The sequence below is a fragment of the Rhinatrema bivittatum genome, chromosome 1 (assembly GCF_901001135.1).
Source record: "Rhinatrema bivittatum chromosome 1, aRhiBiv1.1, whole genome shotgun sequence".
Taxonomy (NCBI): Eukaryota; Metazoa; Chordata; class Amphibia; order Gymnophiona; family Rhinatrematidae; genus Rhinatrema; species Rhinatrema bivittatum.
The window spans coordinates 398,928,024-398,941,421 of record NC_042615.1 but is presented as its reverse complement, the minus strand read 5'-3'; the positions used below and the strand labels follow the sequence as shown (position 1 = coordinate 398,941,421).

The window sequence follows — 13,398 nt, the reverse complement described above, 5'->3', positions numbered from 1 at the left end:
TCACAAGGTCTTCCTGCAATTTATCACAATCTGCTTGTGATTTAACTACTCTGAACAATTTTGTGTCATCTGCAAATTTAATTATCTCACTCGTCGTATTTCTTTCCAGATCATTTATAAATATATTGAAAAGTAAGGGTCCCAATACAGATCCCTGAGGCACTCCACTGTCCACTCCCTTCCACTGAGAAAATTGCCCTTTTAATCCTACTCTCTGTTTCCTGTCTTTTAGCCAGTTTGCAATCCACGAAAGGACATCGCCACCTATCCCATGACTTTTTACTTTTCCTAGAAGCCTCTCATGAGGAACTTTGTCAAACGCCTTCTGAAAATCCAAGTATACTATATCTACCGATTCACCTTTATCCACATGTTTATTAACTCCTTCAAAAACGTGAAGCAGATTTGCGAGGCAAGACTTGCCCTGGGTAAAGCCATGCTGACTTTGTTCCATTAAACCATGTCTTTCTATATGTTCTGTGATTTTGATGTTTAGAACACTTTCCACTATTTTTCCTGGCACTGAAGTCAGGCTAACCGGTCTCCTAGGTGTTCTCCTCTTTCCAAAGGTATTACTTGACTGCATTCTCCACTGCTGATTCGAGGCTCTGGACCTCATTTGTTTTTAAAGAAAGCATGTGCTGTAGGGAAAAAAGTGATTCTCTTATTTTGGAAAGGGAAAGATGCTCCTTCTTTCTGGGTTTGGCATACTCATCTACACCGTATGATGCAGATGGACAATATGGAGTCACGTATCTCACCCCAAACTAGATGACACTTTTTGTTGATTTGGGACTCCTACCTTCAAGCGTTGCCACACCGTTCCAGGAGTTTAATTTTGAATGACTGATCTGTAGGCCTACATGTATGGCTTTTATGTTGAATGCGGAAACAGCACTACATCTGCTTAAGGACTTTGGGGGGAGGGGGTAGGTGTGATGGGGACATGAGAAATCTAAAACAATTGTATGTTTGTTATCATATGTTACTTGCATAAGGAACCCTGCACTCATGTTCAATTTTTTGTGATACCTAATAAAACATTTTGAACTAATAAAGATTTTAAACTACAAAAAAAAAAAAGGAGACTGAAGAGGGACCTCGCATGGACACGCGGACAGCAGCATGCTGGGCATGCTCAGTGTGCTGGTCAAAGGTTCTAGAAACTTTGACAAAAGTTTTCCGTGCTACACTGGATGATGTCACTCACTTGTGAGGACTACCATTCTGCTTGTCCTAGGAGAACTGGTAGGAGATCAGGAAGAAGGGTAGGAGGGTCTAGATGAATTGGGGACTTTAAGTACATGCACAAGTACCGGATTTTCCGGTGTATATGTCGCAATTTTTTTTCCACAGAGTCCAGTGACTGAGACTTATACACAGGTGTGATATATATTGTCAATCTCTTTCTCTCTCAGCTTGTGCTGCTAATCTCACTGTACAAACAGGTGCAACTTAAAGGTCAGATTTATCTACCAACCTTTTCATCAAAATAGCAATTTATAGGGGGTGTGACTTATATGTCGGAAAATACAGGTAAGTATTTTCAAAAGTGGAGTACACGCACGCTTTATAAAATACCTGCTTCCACTTTTAAATCTGGGTTATTATGTGCAAATTGTTACAATTATTATATGCGGACAATATACACATATAACTTTATAAAATGGATAGAGAAAGTATGCATGTTCCTGCATTACAAATATACGCGATTACTGAAACACAGATGTATACTTTCAGGGAAGAAATATGGGGTATTTTATAAAACATGTGGCTCCCAGCACAGTTTATAAAATACTAGCATAGATCTCCATAGGCCCACTTATGCACGCAACTTGTGTACCAAAGGCTCACAAAGAGGATTCTATATAAAGTAATCATAGATCATTTTATCCACGTACATACAGTATAATAAAAAAAAACACAAGTAAAAAAACCCATAAACCTAATAGGCCATATTTCGATATAAAAATATGCACCAGAGCAAGCTTCTACACTATATCATATAATATTAGCTTATATAAATTATATTTTGCTGTCCTGTGTTGTCTATAAGTGAAATTTTAAATGACATTAAGTTATAAACTTTCCCTGATGGAATATTTTTGTAATGAAATGATCACATTGCACTGTGGGATTTTTTCACTATATGTTTGCAAATGAGGTAACTAAGCTGAATCCTACAAGATTAAAGCGAGCACCTTTCTGAAGCCACTAAGCACTCAAAGAGATGGGCAATTTTGTATTGGAGATCATGGACTTTTGATTTAATATTGAGTGTGGAACTCATTTGCCACCCTACTAAAAACATTTTTAACTAAATACTAACAGTATATATGCACCTTATTTCCTAGGAAAAAGTGCTATGCTTACTAAAGAAATAAGGATTATCAAACATTCACAATTTGCAGATGCCAAGAAAACCTCTATCAATTATTGCCACTAAGGCACCACAGGAGACAAAATCTGTGTACAGCAAAAAAGTATTTAAGTGGGTTAGAATTAGTGTGCTGAATGCAACAGCTGCCTAAAAAGAAGCTGCATAATAATTTGCATTCACAGTACTTCCCAGCAAAAGACATGCAGCATGCAACAGGTAGCAGAGAAGCACAGCAATCAGAGCAATTTTTGATCAGATAAACTCTACTTACATCTTCAGCTCTTGACCCTTGTTCTTGTAAAGATTTCTGAAGTTCATCTACCTGGGAATGCACTTCAAGTAGTCTCTGATTTACTAACCTGAAAGTTAGATAAAGAATGTCAATTTCAAACTCCTACCAGAAGGGAAGATAACTTCTCTTTTCCCTTTTAGTTCTATGATTTGATTTACTTTAATCATTGGCTAAATCATGCTTTGATGACTCTTATGTCTACATATACAAGTGGACTAACAGCAACCACAATTTATTGCTCAGGAATTATATAGAAAGGAAGAGAGAACACAATGGATCAAAATAAGAGCAAACATCTCAGTTGGTCCTGTTTAAGAGTACTTTGTAAATAGTGTAAGAGTACAATTTGTCTTAACTGTTAAGTTAAGGAAAATATAATTGTTTGTCTTTCTGGAGTATTTTTGTAACCCAAATATCCACATCGTCACTATCATCTATATGTATCCCACCCACCATGCAATCAGAAATCAATGACAATTGTATTCAATCAAAAACTGTTTATTAAACATTTTTAAAGGTCTTTATGATGTCTTTAAGATATTATGAATTGATGTTAACTTGACTGAAAACTTGAAACAGTGATTACTAAGGGGCTGATATTCAAAGAAAGCTGAGCAACTGACCTAGGCACCTCATTTCTAGGTGTCTAAGTTTAGGTACCTTTGTTTGGCTGAAAATTCACCTAATTTTAAGACTATTTAGTCACCTGCATTTAGGAACCTAAATTAATCTCCTAGCACTGAAAATAAGTGCTAAGCAGCTAACTTACTGCCTCCCAACCACATACCATTAACATTCTAGGTTCCTAAATTTAGCTTACTTGTGAAAAGAACATCCTAAGTTTAGGTGTTCAGCAAGGCGAGATCTTGTTCACTCTATTTTAAAGACACATAGAACAGCGCAATTCAGAAAACCAGAACAGTTAAGTTCATTTGCACTAATAAGTTCAGGGACTCTACACCAAAAAAAAAAAAATTCAAGCTCATGTATCAGCCAAAGTCTTGTCAGAATGGTGCCCATATTTGATCATAATCATATGAATTGTCCTTAAGTATGTGTACAATATTGACAGTCTCTGCCACCACCCCTCTCCAATTTACCGAGACAGTAATCTTCCAGAAATAAGCAACAGTGATTCTAGTTGCATGTAATAAATGAGAAACCAAAAACTTGATCCTGATGTAAAGGATACATTCTCCTATCTCCCTAGGAAACAAAGTGGAGCAGAGACTGTAAATGACCGTCCTTATATTAACTAATATCTTTTTGCACATCAGACCAAATTTTTTCCACAATACTACAGTCCCAGCATATGTGTAAATATGATTCCTGTATACTGCATCCCTCCAACATAACAGACTAGAACTGCTAAATCTAGCAAAGAATAAAGGATATCTGTACATTCTATGTAAAAGTTTAAATATTAACTCTCTTCTTTTATTACAGAAAGTTTTTGAATTGAGCATCAGATGGACTGTCAGGCATTAGCATTATTTTATTTAATCATCAATGCTACACTTGCTTTCTTTTCCTTTTGTTTCCATACAAAGATGATAAATCCTAGCAATAGTCTTAGCAGAACAACATTGTATGAGTATGTTTTTCCAGCTTACTTTTAATCCTCAACTCTCTGGATTATTTCCCAGTTTAAAAATATCCTTATGCAATTGTAAGAACAAATAATGAGAATTCACAAATATACCAAATTCCTCTACCAGTTCTGTAAAAGATTTAAATTAGTTCCTTTCCAGATCTGTTCAAGATATCAAAATCCCATAACCTGCCAACCCAAGGAGTCCAAACAGAGGGTAGCCTAAGAAATGGTTATTTCTTACATGAGAAATGAATCACAAAATTTCATATTCCTTTTTCAATCATTTATTAATCCTATTCCAGAACTTAAGTGTGTGTAATATAAAGCAGTTGCTTACCTGTAGCAAGTGTTCTCCAAGGACATCAATATGTTAGTCCTCACACATGGGTGACATCATCAGATGGAACCCCAACACGGAAAACTTATGTCAAAGTTTCTACAACTTTGACTTGGCACACTGAGCATGCCCTATACCACGCGTCCAAGCGGAGTCCCTCTCCAGTCAACATAGAAATATATATATATATATATATATATATATATATATATATAAAAAAAGAAAAAGGAGAAACCCAACTCTGGGGCTGATGCAATACAGTGCGCTCAGCCGAGTGCACTGTATAACCCGCAGTCGGATGCGGGTTAAATAGGCGCTAATCCACCCCTAATGCAATAGGGAGATTAGCGCCTATTTAACACGCGTCCGATGCAGAGTGAATGGGATAGTGCTCATCACATGCAAATGCATGTGAATGAGACTATTACTCATTCATTCCAAATGCAAAAAAATAAATGGGAACAAGTGAGGTGACTTTAGCAGGCATTAATAGCTGAGTGCATTGAAAATAAGTACAGAAAAGCAGGAAAAACAGCTCTTCTGTACTTCTTTTAAAAGTTTAAAAAAAAACAATTCAGTTGGCTGCACTGAAGACCGATGCTGATATTATGCTCGGCGTCAGTTTTCATAACCAGCCAGCTGCATTATGAAAACAGACGCCGATAAACTCCTCGTCGGTTTTCATAACTGGCGGACCGCCGGTAACCACGGGGTCACGTTAGCAAGGAGGCGCTAGGATTGGGCAAGTGACCCTAGCGCCTCCTTGCTAACGCAATCCCCTAATTATAATATAGCATGGCGCCCCCCTTACAGGCTCCATGCACACATTAAGAAAGCGGGTGCTGACTCTGAGAACACCTTTTACTGGTAATTAACTTTGCAGGGTGGTAGTCCTCACACATGGGTGAATCCCTAGCTATAAGCTGCTCCCCAACACAAAACGGGACCAACAGACACCTAACCAGGTGCCAAAGGCACAATACCGGTGCTGTTGGTAACAGAGGGGGCGACATCCTTAGAACTTAAGACTTGCCCATACTGGGTCAGACCAAGGGTTCATCAAGCCCAATATCACAAGTTCCTGGCAGGATCCCAAGGGGTAGATAGATTCCAAGCTGCTTATCCCAAAAATAAGCAGTGGATTTCTGCAACACTCTCTTAATAATTGTTAATGGACTTTTCCTCCAGGAACTTGTCCAAATCTTTTTTAAACGTGGTTATTGTAATAGAATTCACCACATCCTCTGACAATGAATTCCAGAGATTAATTGTATGTTGAGTAGAAAAATATTTTCTCTTACTAGTTTTAAATGTATTACCCAGTGACTTCATGTGTCCCCTTTGGTCTTTGTACTTTTTGAAAGAGTGAACAACTGATTAACGTTTACTCGTTCCATTCCACTCATTATTTTATAGATCTCTATCATATCTCCCCTTAACCATCTATTCTCCAAGCTGATGAGTCCTACCCTCTTTAGCCTTTCTTCATAGGGGAATTGTTCCATCCCATTTACCATCTTGGTCGCCCTTCTCTGTACCTTTTCTAATTCTGCTGTATCTATCTTGAGATGTGGTGACCAGAACTGAACACAATACTCAAGATGAGATTGCACCATGGAGCGATACAGAGGCATTATGATATTCTCTGTTTTAGTCTCAATTCCTTTCCTAATAATCCCTAGCATTCCAATTGCTTTCTTGGCTGATGCTACACACCGAGCAGTTTTCAACGTATTTCACTGATGACACCTAGATTCTTTTCCTGACTCCTAATGTGGAACCTTGCATTTTGTAGCTATAATTGGGGCAACTCTTCCCTAAGTGCTTCATTTGCACAGGTCTACATTAAATTTGCCATTGCATGCCCAGTCTCCCAGTTTTGCAAAGTCCGCTTTCAATTTCTCACAATCATCATTTCACTAGGATGGCGCTGCTCTCTGCATTGGTGGAGGGGTGGAAGGGAATTGGGGCCGGAGGGTGCTGGAAGCCAATAGAGACGGGTGGGAGGGAGAAAAAAGGGGGAAAAAAAATGGATAAACTGCGTAGCTTGCTGGGCAGACTGGATGGGCCGTTGGTCTTCTTCTGCCGTCACTTCTATGTTTCTATGATTTGACAACTTTGAATAATTTTGTCTCATCGGCAAATTTGATCACCTCATTTGTTCCCATTTTTAGGTCATTTATAAATATATTACATTAAAAACCATTGGTCCCAGAACAGATCCCTGGGTCACTCCACTATTCACCTTTTTCCACTGGGAAAATTTACCATTTAGCCTTTTTACCATTCTATCTTTTAACCAATTCGCAATCCACAATAGGACACTGCCACCTATCCCATGACTATCTAATTTCCTAAGAAGTCTCTCATGAGGAATTTTGTCAAATGCTTTCTGGAAATCCAGATACACAATATCAACTGGCTCAACTTTATCCACATGCATAGACCAATCATCTGCTCATCAGTGACTACTAGAAACAGGCATGCTCTACACTGATATTCCAATCATTCAGTTTCGCAGGAGAAACATAGTAAACAAACAAGTCGAATCAACCACTCAACAACAACAACAAAAAAGACTTATCCCCATCATGCTCTCTCCTCTGAACCAATTACTTGGTCTTACCCTCTTCTCTTTAACTCTGCTGAATGCCCAGTCCCCTCTCAAAAAAAACCTCACCTCTTATATGACTATCTTATGGACGAGCAGCCGGACCTGTGTGCCATCACAGAAACATGGTTAAAACAAGAAGACACGGCCCTTCTCAATCAACTCCCTTTACAAACCTTCAACATTTTCTCTATCCCCAGACCAAAAAAAAAGAGGAGGTGGTCTGCTTCTTGTACCTAATAAAAAACTTGGAATGTCGCTTCAGGTGACCAGCTTTTCACACTCTCTTGAATTTGCAGCCTTCAAATCTTCCCAACTTCAAATAGGACTTATCTACGCCCCCCCAGGATGTCTTGATTCAGACCCATCTCCTTTAATAGAATGCATAGTAAAACACATTAACACCGATTCACCGGCCATCCTGTTAGGAGACTTCAATCTTCATGTGGACGCCACCCCGCGTTCCTCTAACTGCGAATCTTTCCTCAACACTCTCAGTTACATGGGTTTCAATCAGCTCATAAAAGAACCCACCCACAAAGCAGGACACACCCTTGATTTAATTTTCATTAACCAAGGCCTTACCCCAGCATCACACACTATCTGTCTGCCAATTCCCTGGTCAGACCACAAGTTAATCTCCACTTCTTTCCTAAACCAACAACCAGCTCCCACGGCAACACAGAAAACCACAGTCCAATTCAGAAAGTTATGCAACCGGTAAACTCTCATCTCACATCTTTCCAAGGAGATCAACCAGATAGACCTCACAGACGCAAACACGGCCCTATCCTCTTGGTCCAAAATCACAAACAAAGTGGCGAACTTGACCTGCCCTCTTATTACAAAGGATATCAACTCTAATAAAGACAAAAAAAAAAACCATGGTTCACTCCAGAGTTAAAAACTCTGAAACAGAAACTCAGAAAAATGGAACAGAATTGGTGCAAGAATCCCTCCTCCTCAAACCGAGCGGCTTTTAAATCCCTCATGCATCAATACAGGATTATCATTCTTCAGACAAAAAGAGACTTCTACTCCCAGAAAATCTACCACTTCATCTTTGATCCAAAAGCCCTATTCTCTCTGGTTTCATCGCTCACCAAACCACCAGCACCTGCTATTCCTGATGACATAGCAGCAAACAAAGCCACCGAACTTGCCACATATTTCAAGTGCAAAATAGCTAACCTACTTGCTTCACTTACTGATAAGAAAGCCCCTGACCAAACTTATCCTCTCACCACCTCACCGGCCCTCAGCTCCAATCCCATTCATCCTCTCACATCCTCATCTCTATGTTTGGCAAACCTAGAGGATTTTGAACTGACTTCAGCATTAGAGATAGAAAATCTTCTAAAGAAACTCAAGCCAGCTTCACACCCGCTTGATGCTATTCCATCCAACCTTCTCAAAGCCAGTGCCAAAGACGTTGCAAAGCCTATCGCCCAGATCATCAATGCCTCCCCTCTCTCAGGGTCTGGTCCCGGACCCCCTCAAACTCGCCATCTTGAAACCCTTATTAAAAAAACCAAATCTATCTACAGACAATCCAGCTAATTTTCACCCTATTGCAAACCTACCGATCATCGCCAAAATCTTGGAAAGAATAGTCAATAAACAACTTTCCGATTTCCTGGACAATAACAACATCCTCTCCCTGGCACAACTAAGTTTCCGAAAATCCCGGAATACAGAATCCCTCCTTTTATCTCTGTCAGACAACATTCTCTTGAACCTTGAAATAAAACAGCCCTGCCTGCTCATCCTCCTCGACTTATCGGCCGCATTTGATACAGTGAACCATGGGTGTCTCATTGATAGATTAACGGAGATCGGCATCAAAAACACAGCCCTGAATTGGTTTAAATCATTCCTCCAGAACAGATATTACAGAGTCAAAATCAACAGCAAAGAATCTCCCCCAATCATCTCCAACCTAGGAGTCCCTCAAGGGTCATCATTATCCCCAACACTATTTAACATCTATCTTCTCCTGCTTTGTCAACTCCTCTCTAAGCTTAAGCTAACCCATTACATTTACGCAGATGACGTCCAAATCCTCATACCAATTACTGACTCTCTGCATGAATCCATTCTCCGTTGGAATTCCTGTCTTCTTTCCATCAACATCATCCTTTCAAACCTCAACTTGATTCTCAACACGGACAAAACAGAGTACCCCCTGATCACACAGGACGGAAACCTTCCACTAAACATTTCACACTCTACTACGCTTCCAACCTTTTCCCCTAGGGTCAGAAACCTAGGTGTTGTCATGGATAACCAACTGAGCTACACAGGTTTCATCAACAACACGGTAAACTCCTCTATAAACTCCACTATAAACAACACTATAAACTCCAAGTTTTAAAAAGACTAAGACCCCTCCTCCATTTCTATGATTTCAGATCAGTCTTACAATCAATCATTTTCTCAAAAATCGATTACTGTAACTCACTTCTTCACGGCCTTCCAGACAACTCACTAAAGCCTCTACAGCTGTTACAAAATGCAACAGCTAGGATTCTTACAAAGTCCAACAAAAGAGACCATATAACACCAATTCTAAAGAATCTCCATTGGCTCCCAGTCAAATTTAGAATTCTCTATAAATTTCTATCAATCATTCATAAAGCCATTCACAACATCACCCCACTGGACCTCAAAATGCCTCTTCAACGTCACACCTCTTCCTGCCCACTTAGACTAGCGCAGAGAGGTACCCTACAGGCTCCATCTATTAAAACCTCTTTAAGAAAAAGAGCTCTTTCCACGCCCGGCCTCAAACAGAGGAATTCGCTCCCACCGGACCTCAGGCTGGAACAATGTCCAAACACGTTTAAAAAAAGACTAAAGACTTTTCTGTTCTGCCAAGCTTTCCCATAACATCACGGACCCTCCCAGATTCTCGGACTGCCCTCACCTAGGGCCTTTCCCTCCTATACTTCCCTTTTTTAATAAATCGATAGTTTCACCTTTCCCTCATCCCCTCCCTCAGCCATCCCTCCCCTTCCTGCAGGCTTGATAACCCTCAAGTCAAGCTACTACTTCTCGTTATTTTTCTGGTTCTTTCAAGTTGTCGATTCCCTGTTCAATGTAAGACAATTGTTGTCATTGGTCGCATGCTTGTTGAATGTAAACCGAACTGATAAGTAACCCTGTTACTTGAAGTTCGGTATATAAAAGCTATAAATAAATAAATGTTTATTTATGCCTTCAAAAAAATGTAGCAAATTTGTGAGGCAAGACTTCGCTTGGCTAAATCCATGTTGGCTTTGTCCCATTAAACTATGCTTAACTATACGTTCAGCAATTTTGTTCTTTATATCTACCATTTTTCCTGGCACAGATGTTATTCATTGATGCCATTTTTTAAATTTGGTGTTACATTGGCAACCTTCCAGTCTTCAGGTACCATAAACGATATTATTGATAGTTTACAAATCTCTAGTAGCAGGTCCGCAATTTCATTTCTCAGTTTTCAGCACTCTGGGATGTATCCTAACTGGTCCAGGTGATTTGCTACTCTTTATTTTGTCAATTTGTCCTAGTACATCTACCAGGTTCACTGAGATTTATTTCAGTTCCTCTGAAACATCACCTTTGAATATCATTTCTGGCATGGGTATATCTTCCATCTTCCTCAGTGAATACCGAAGCAAATTTATTTATTTAGTCTCTCTGCTATGGCTTTGTCATCCCTAAGTGCTCTTTTTACCCCTTGATCATCTAATGATCCAACTGACTCCCTCGCAGGCTTACCTTAAATATACCTAAAAAAGTTATGAGTTTTTGCTTCCACAGCAAGCTTCTTTTTTCAAATTCTCTCTTTGCCTTCCTTATCTTGCTGACTTGCCATTGCTTATGCTGTTTCCTTCATTCGGATCCTTTTCATTTTCTTGAAAGATGTTTTTAGATATTATAGCCTCTCTCACCTCACAACCATAATGGTAGTCATTTATTCTTCTTTCCATTTTTTCTAATGTGTGGAATAAATCTGTTCTGGACTTCCAAGATGGTATTTTTTAAACAACATCCATGCCTGAGCTAAAGTCTTAATCTGTGCAGTTGCTCTTTTCAATTTTTTCCTAACCATTTTTCTCATTTTATCATAGTTACCTTTTTGAAAGTTAAATGCTGTCATAGTAGATTTCTTTTTTGCGCTCTCTCCAGTTAAGTCAAATTTGATAATGTTGTGATTACTACTGCCAAATGGCTCCTACACATTACCCCTCACACCAACTCCTGTGTTCTACTAAGGACTAGGTCAAAGATAGTTTTCCCTCTTGTTGGTTCTTGTACCAGCTGCTCCATGAAGAAGTAATTTATTTAATCTAGGAACTTACTTCTCTAGAATATCCTGATGTTAGTTTACCAGTCAATACTGAGGTAATTGAAATCACTCATTATTACTGTGCTGCTGATTTTGTTAGCTTCCCTAATTTCTTTTAGCATTTCATTGTCTGTTAGTTCATTCTGGCTTGAAGGACAGTAATACACCCCCATTACTATTTTATTCCCCTTTTCACCTGGAATTTCTATCCATAAAGATTCAACATTGCATTTTGTTTCTTGCAGAACCTTTATCCTGTTGACTCCATGCTCTCTATAACATATAGTGCCACCCCTCCACCAATTTGATTCATCCTATCATTTCAATATAATTTGTACCCTGGTATCAAAGTATCCCATTGGTTATCCTTCTTCCATCTGGTCTCTGAGATGCCTATTATACCTACTTCTTCATCCAGAGCTCTACACTCTAATTCTCCCATCTTATTTTTTAGATTTCTAGCATTTGTATATAGACATTTCAAAGTATGTTTCTTGTTTGCCTTATCAACCTGTTCATCAGTTGACAGGGATAATTTGGAGTCTTTCTGCACTTTACTTAAATGCACCTGACCCCCTTTGGCATTTATTGCAACCTTTCTATTGGGATGCTCTATTTTCCCTGTTCTCTTCTTATCACGCCGACCATACCCTTTTGTACAACTATTGGCTTTCCCCCATCTAGTTTAAAACTGCGCTCTCTCCTTTTTAAAGTTTATTGCCAGCAGCCTGGTTCCACTCTGCTTAAGGTGGAGTCCATTCTTTTGGAAAAGGCCCTCCTTCCCCAAAATGATGCCTAGTTCCTAACAAATCCAAAACCCTCTTCCTCGCACCATTGTCTCATCCACGCATTGAGACTTTGGAGCTCTGCCTGCCTTTGGGTTCCTGCATTTGGAAATGGGAGAATTTCTGAGAATGCTACCCTGGAGGGTATGGATTTCAACTTTCTACTTAAAACCCTCCCTCCTGCACTTTCCTACGTCACTGGTACCCACATGTACCAAGACAGCTGACTCGCCTCTGTGATACGTGGGTCCATCACATTCGAACCAGGCAGGCAAGTTAGGAAGCGATCATGTCCACCAGCCACTCAGCTATCAACTTTCCTAATAATTGAATCACCAACTATAACAGCCATCCTAGCCATTCCCTCCTTGGCATGTGCCTCTGGAGACCTATCCTTGGTTTGAGAGGATACTACATCATCTTGAGGGTGGGTCCTAGCTACAGGATTGCTTCCTGCCACATCAAGTTGATGCTCCCCTTCCAGGTGACCTTTCTCCTCCAAAGCAGCACAGGGGCTACCGAAATTGGAGGAGGTGAGACTTCTCTATGTCCTTGAAGGTCTCCTCTATATACTTCTCTGACTCCCTTAGCTCCTCCAGGTCTGTCACTCCTTGGAGCCTTTTTTCACTTAGCACACACATATGATCTCTCGCCAGCTGGGAGATAATCATATATTTGGCACTCCGTGCAAAAAACTGGAAAGCCTCCCTCTCGCTGCTGGACTACTTCCTGCATCATAATTTTGTAGATTTATCATAGATTTAAAATTTCTAAGGGAGTAAGGATATAAAGCTAATCTAAAGTACTTTTAGTCTATGGATTTATTTTGTGTATCTGGCAATGTCCCTCTAAACACTACAATTAATCTACTTATATCTTCCTAGTTACCCAACTTATTAACTCTTGTTTTGAATTAGATTCCTTATATATAAAATATGCAACAAATTACTCCTACCAAACAATTACCATGTAAAATAAAAACATATAAAACAAATAAAAACATAAGGTATAGCAAGGTAAATGGACAGAAGTTTGAGTCTTCTCCCGGGGGCTACTGGGTAGA

At 39.5% G+C, this 13,398-nt stretch overlaps 1 protein-coding gene across 5 annotated transcripts in view; it reads right to left on the bottom strand.

Annotated features, from left to right (window-relative positions):
* Positions 1-13,398, bottom strand: part of HOOK3 (hook microtubule tethering protein 3) — a 1,188,278-nt gene that overhangs the window by 382,615 nt on the left and 792,265 nt on the right. For all 5 annotated transcript variants that reach the window (XM_029601894.1, XM_029601878.1, XM_029601884.1 and 2 more), the window contains exon 16: positions 2,652-2,739. In XM_029601894.1, the coding sequence (XP_029457754.1) occupies positions 2,652-2,739 (88 nt within the window). The remainder of the gene's footprint in view (positions 1-2,651; positions 2,740-13,398) is intronic.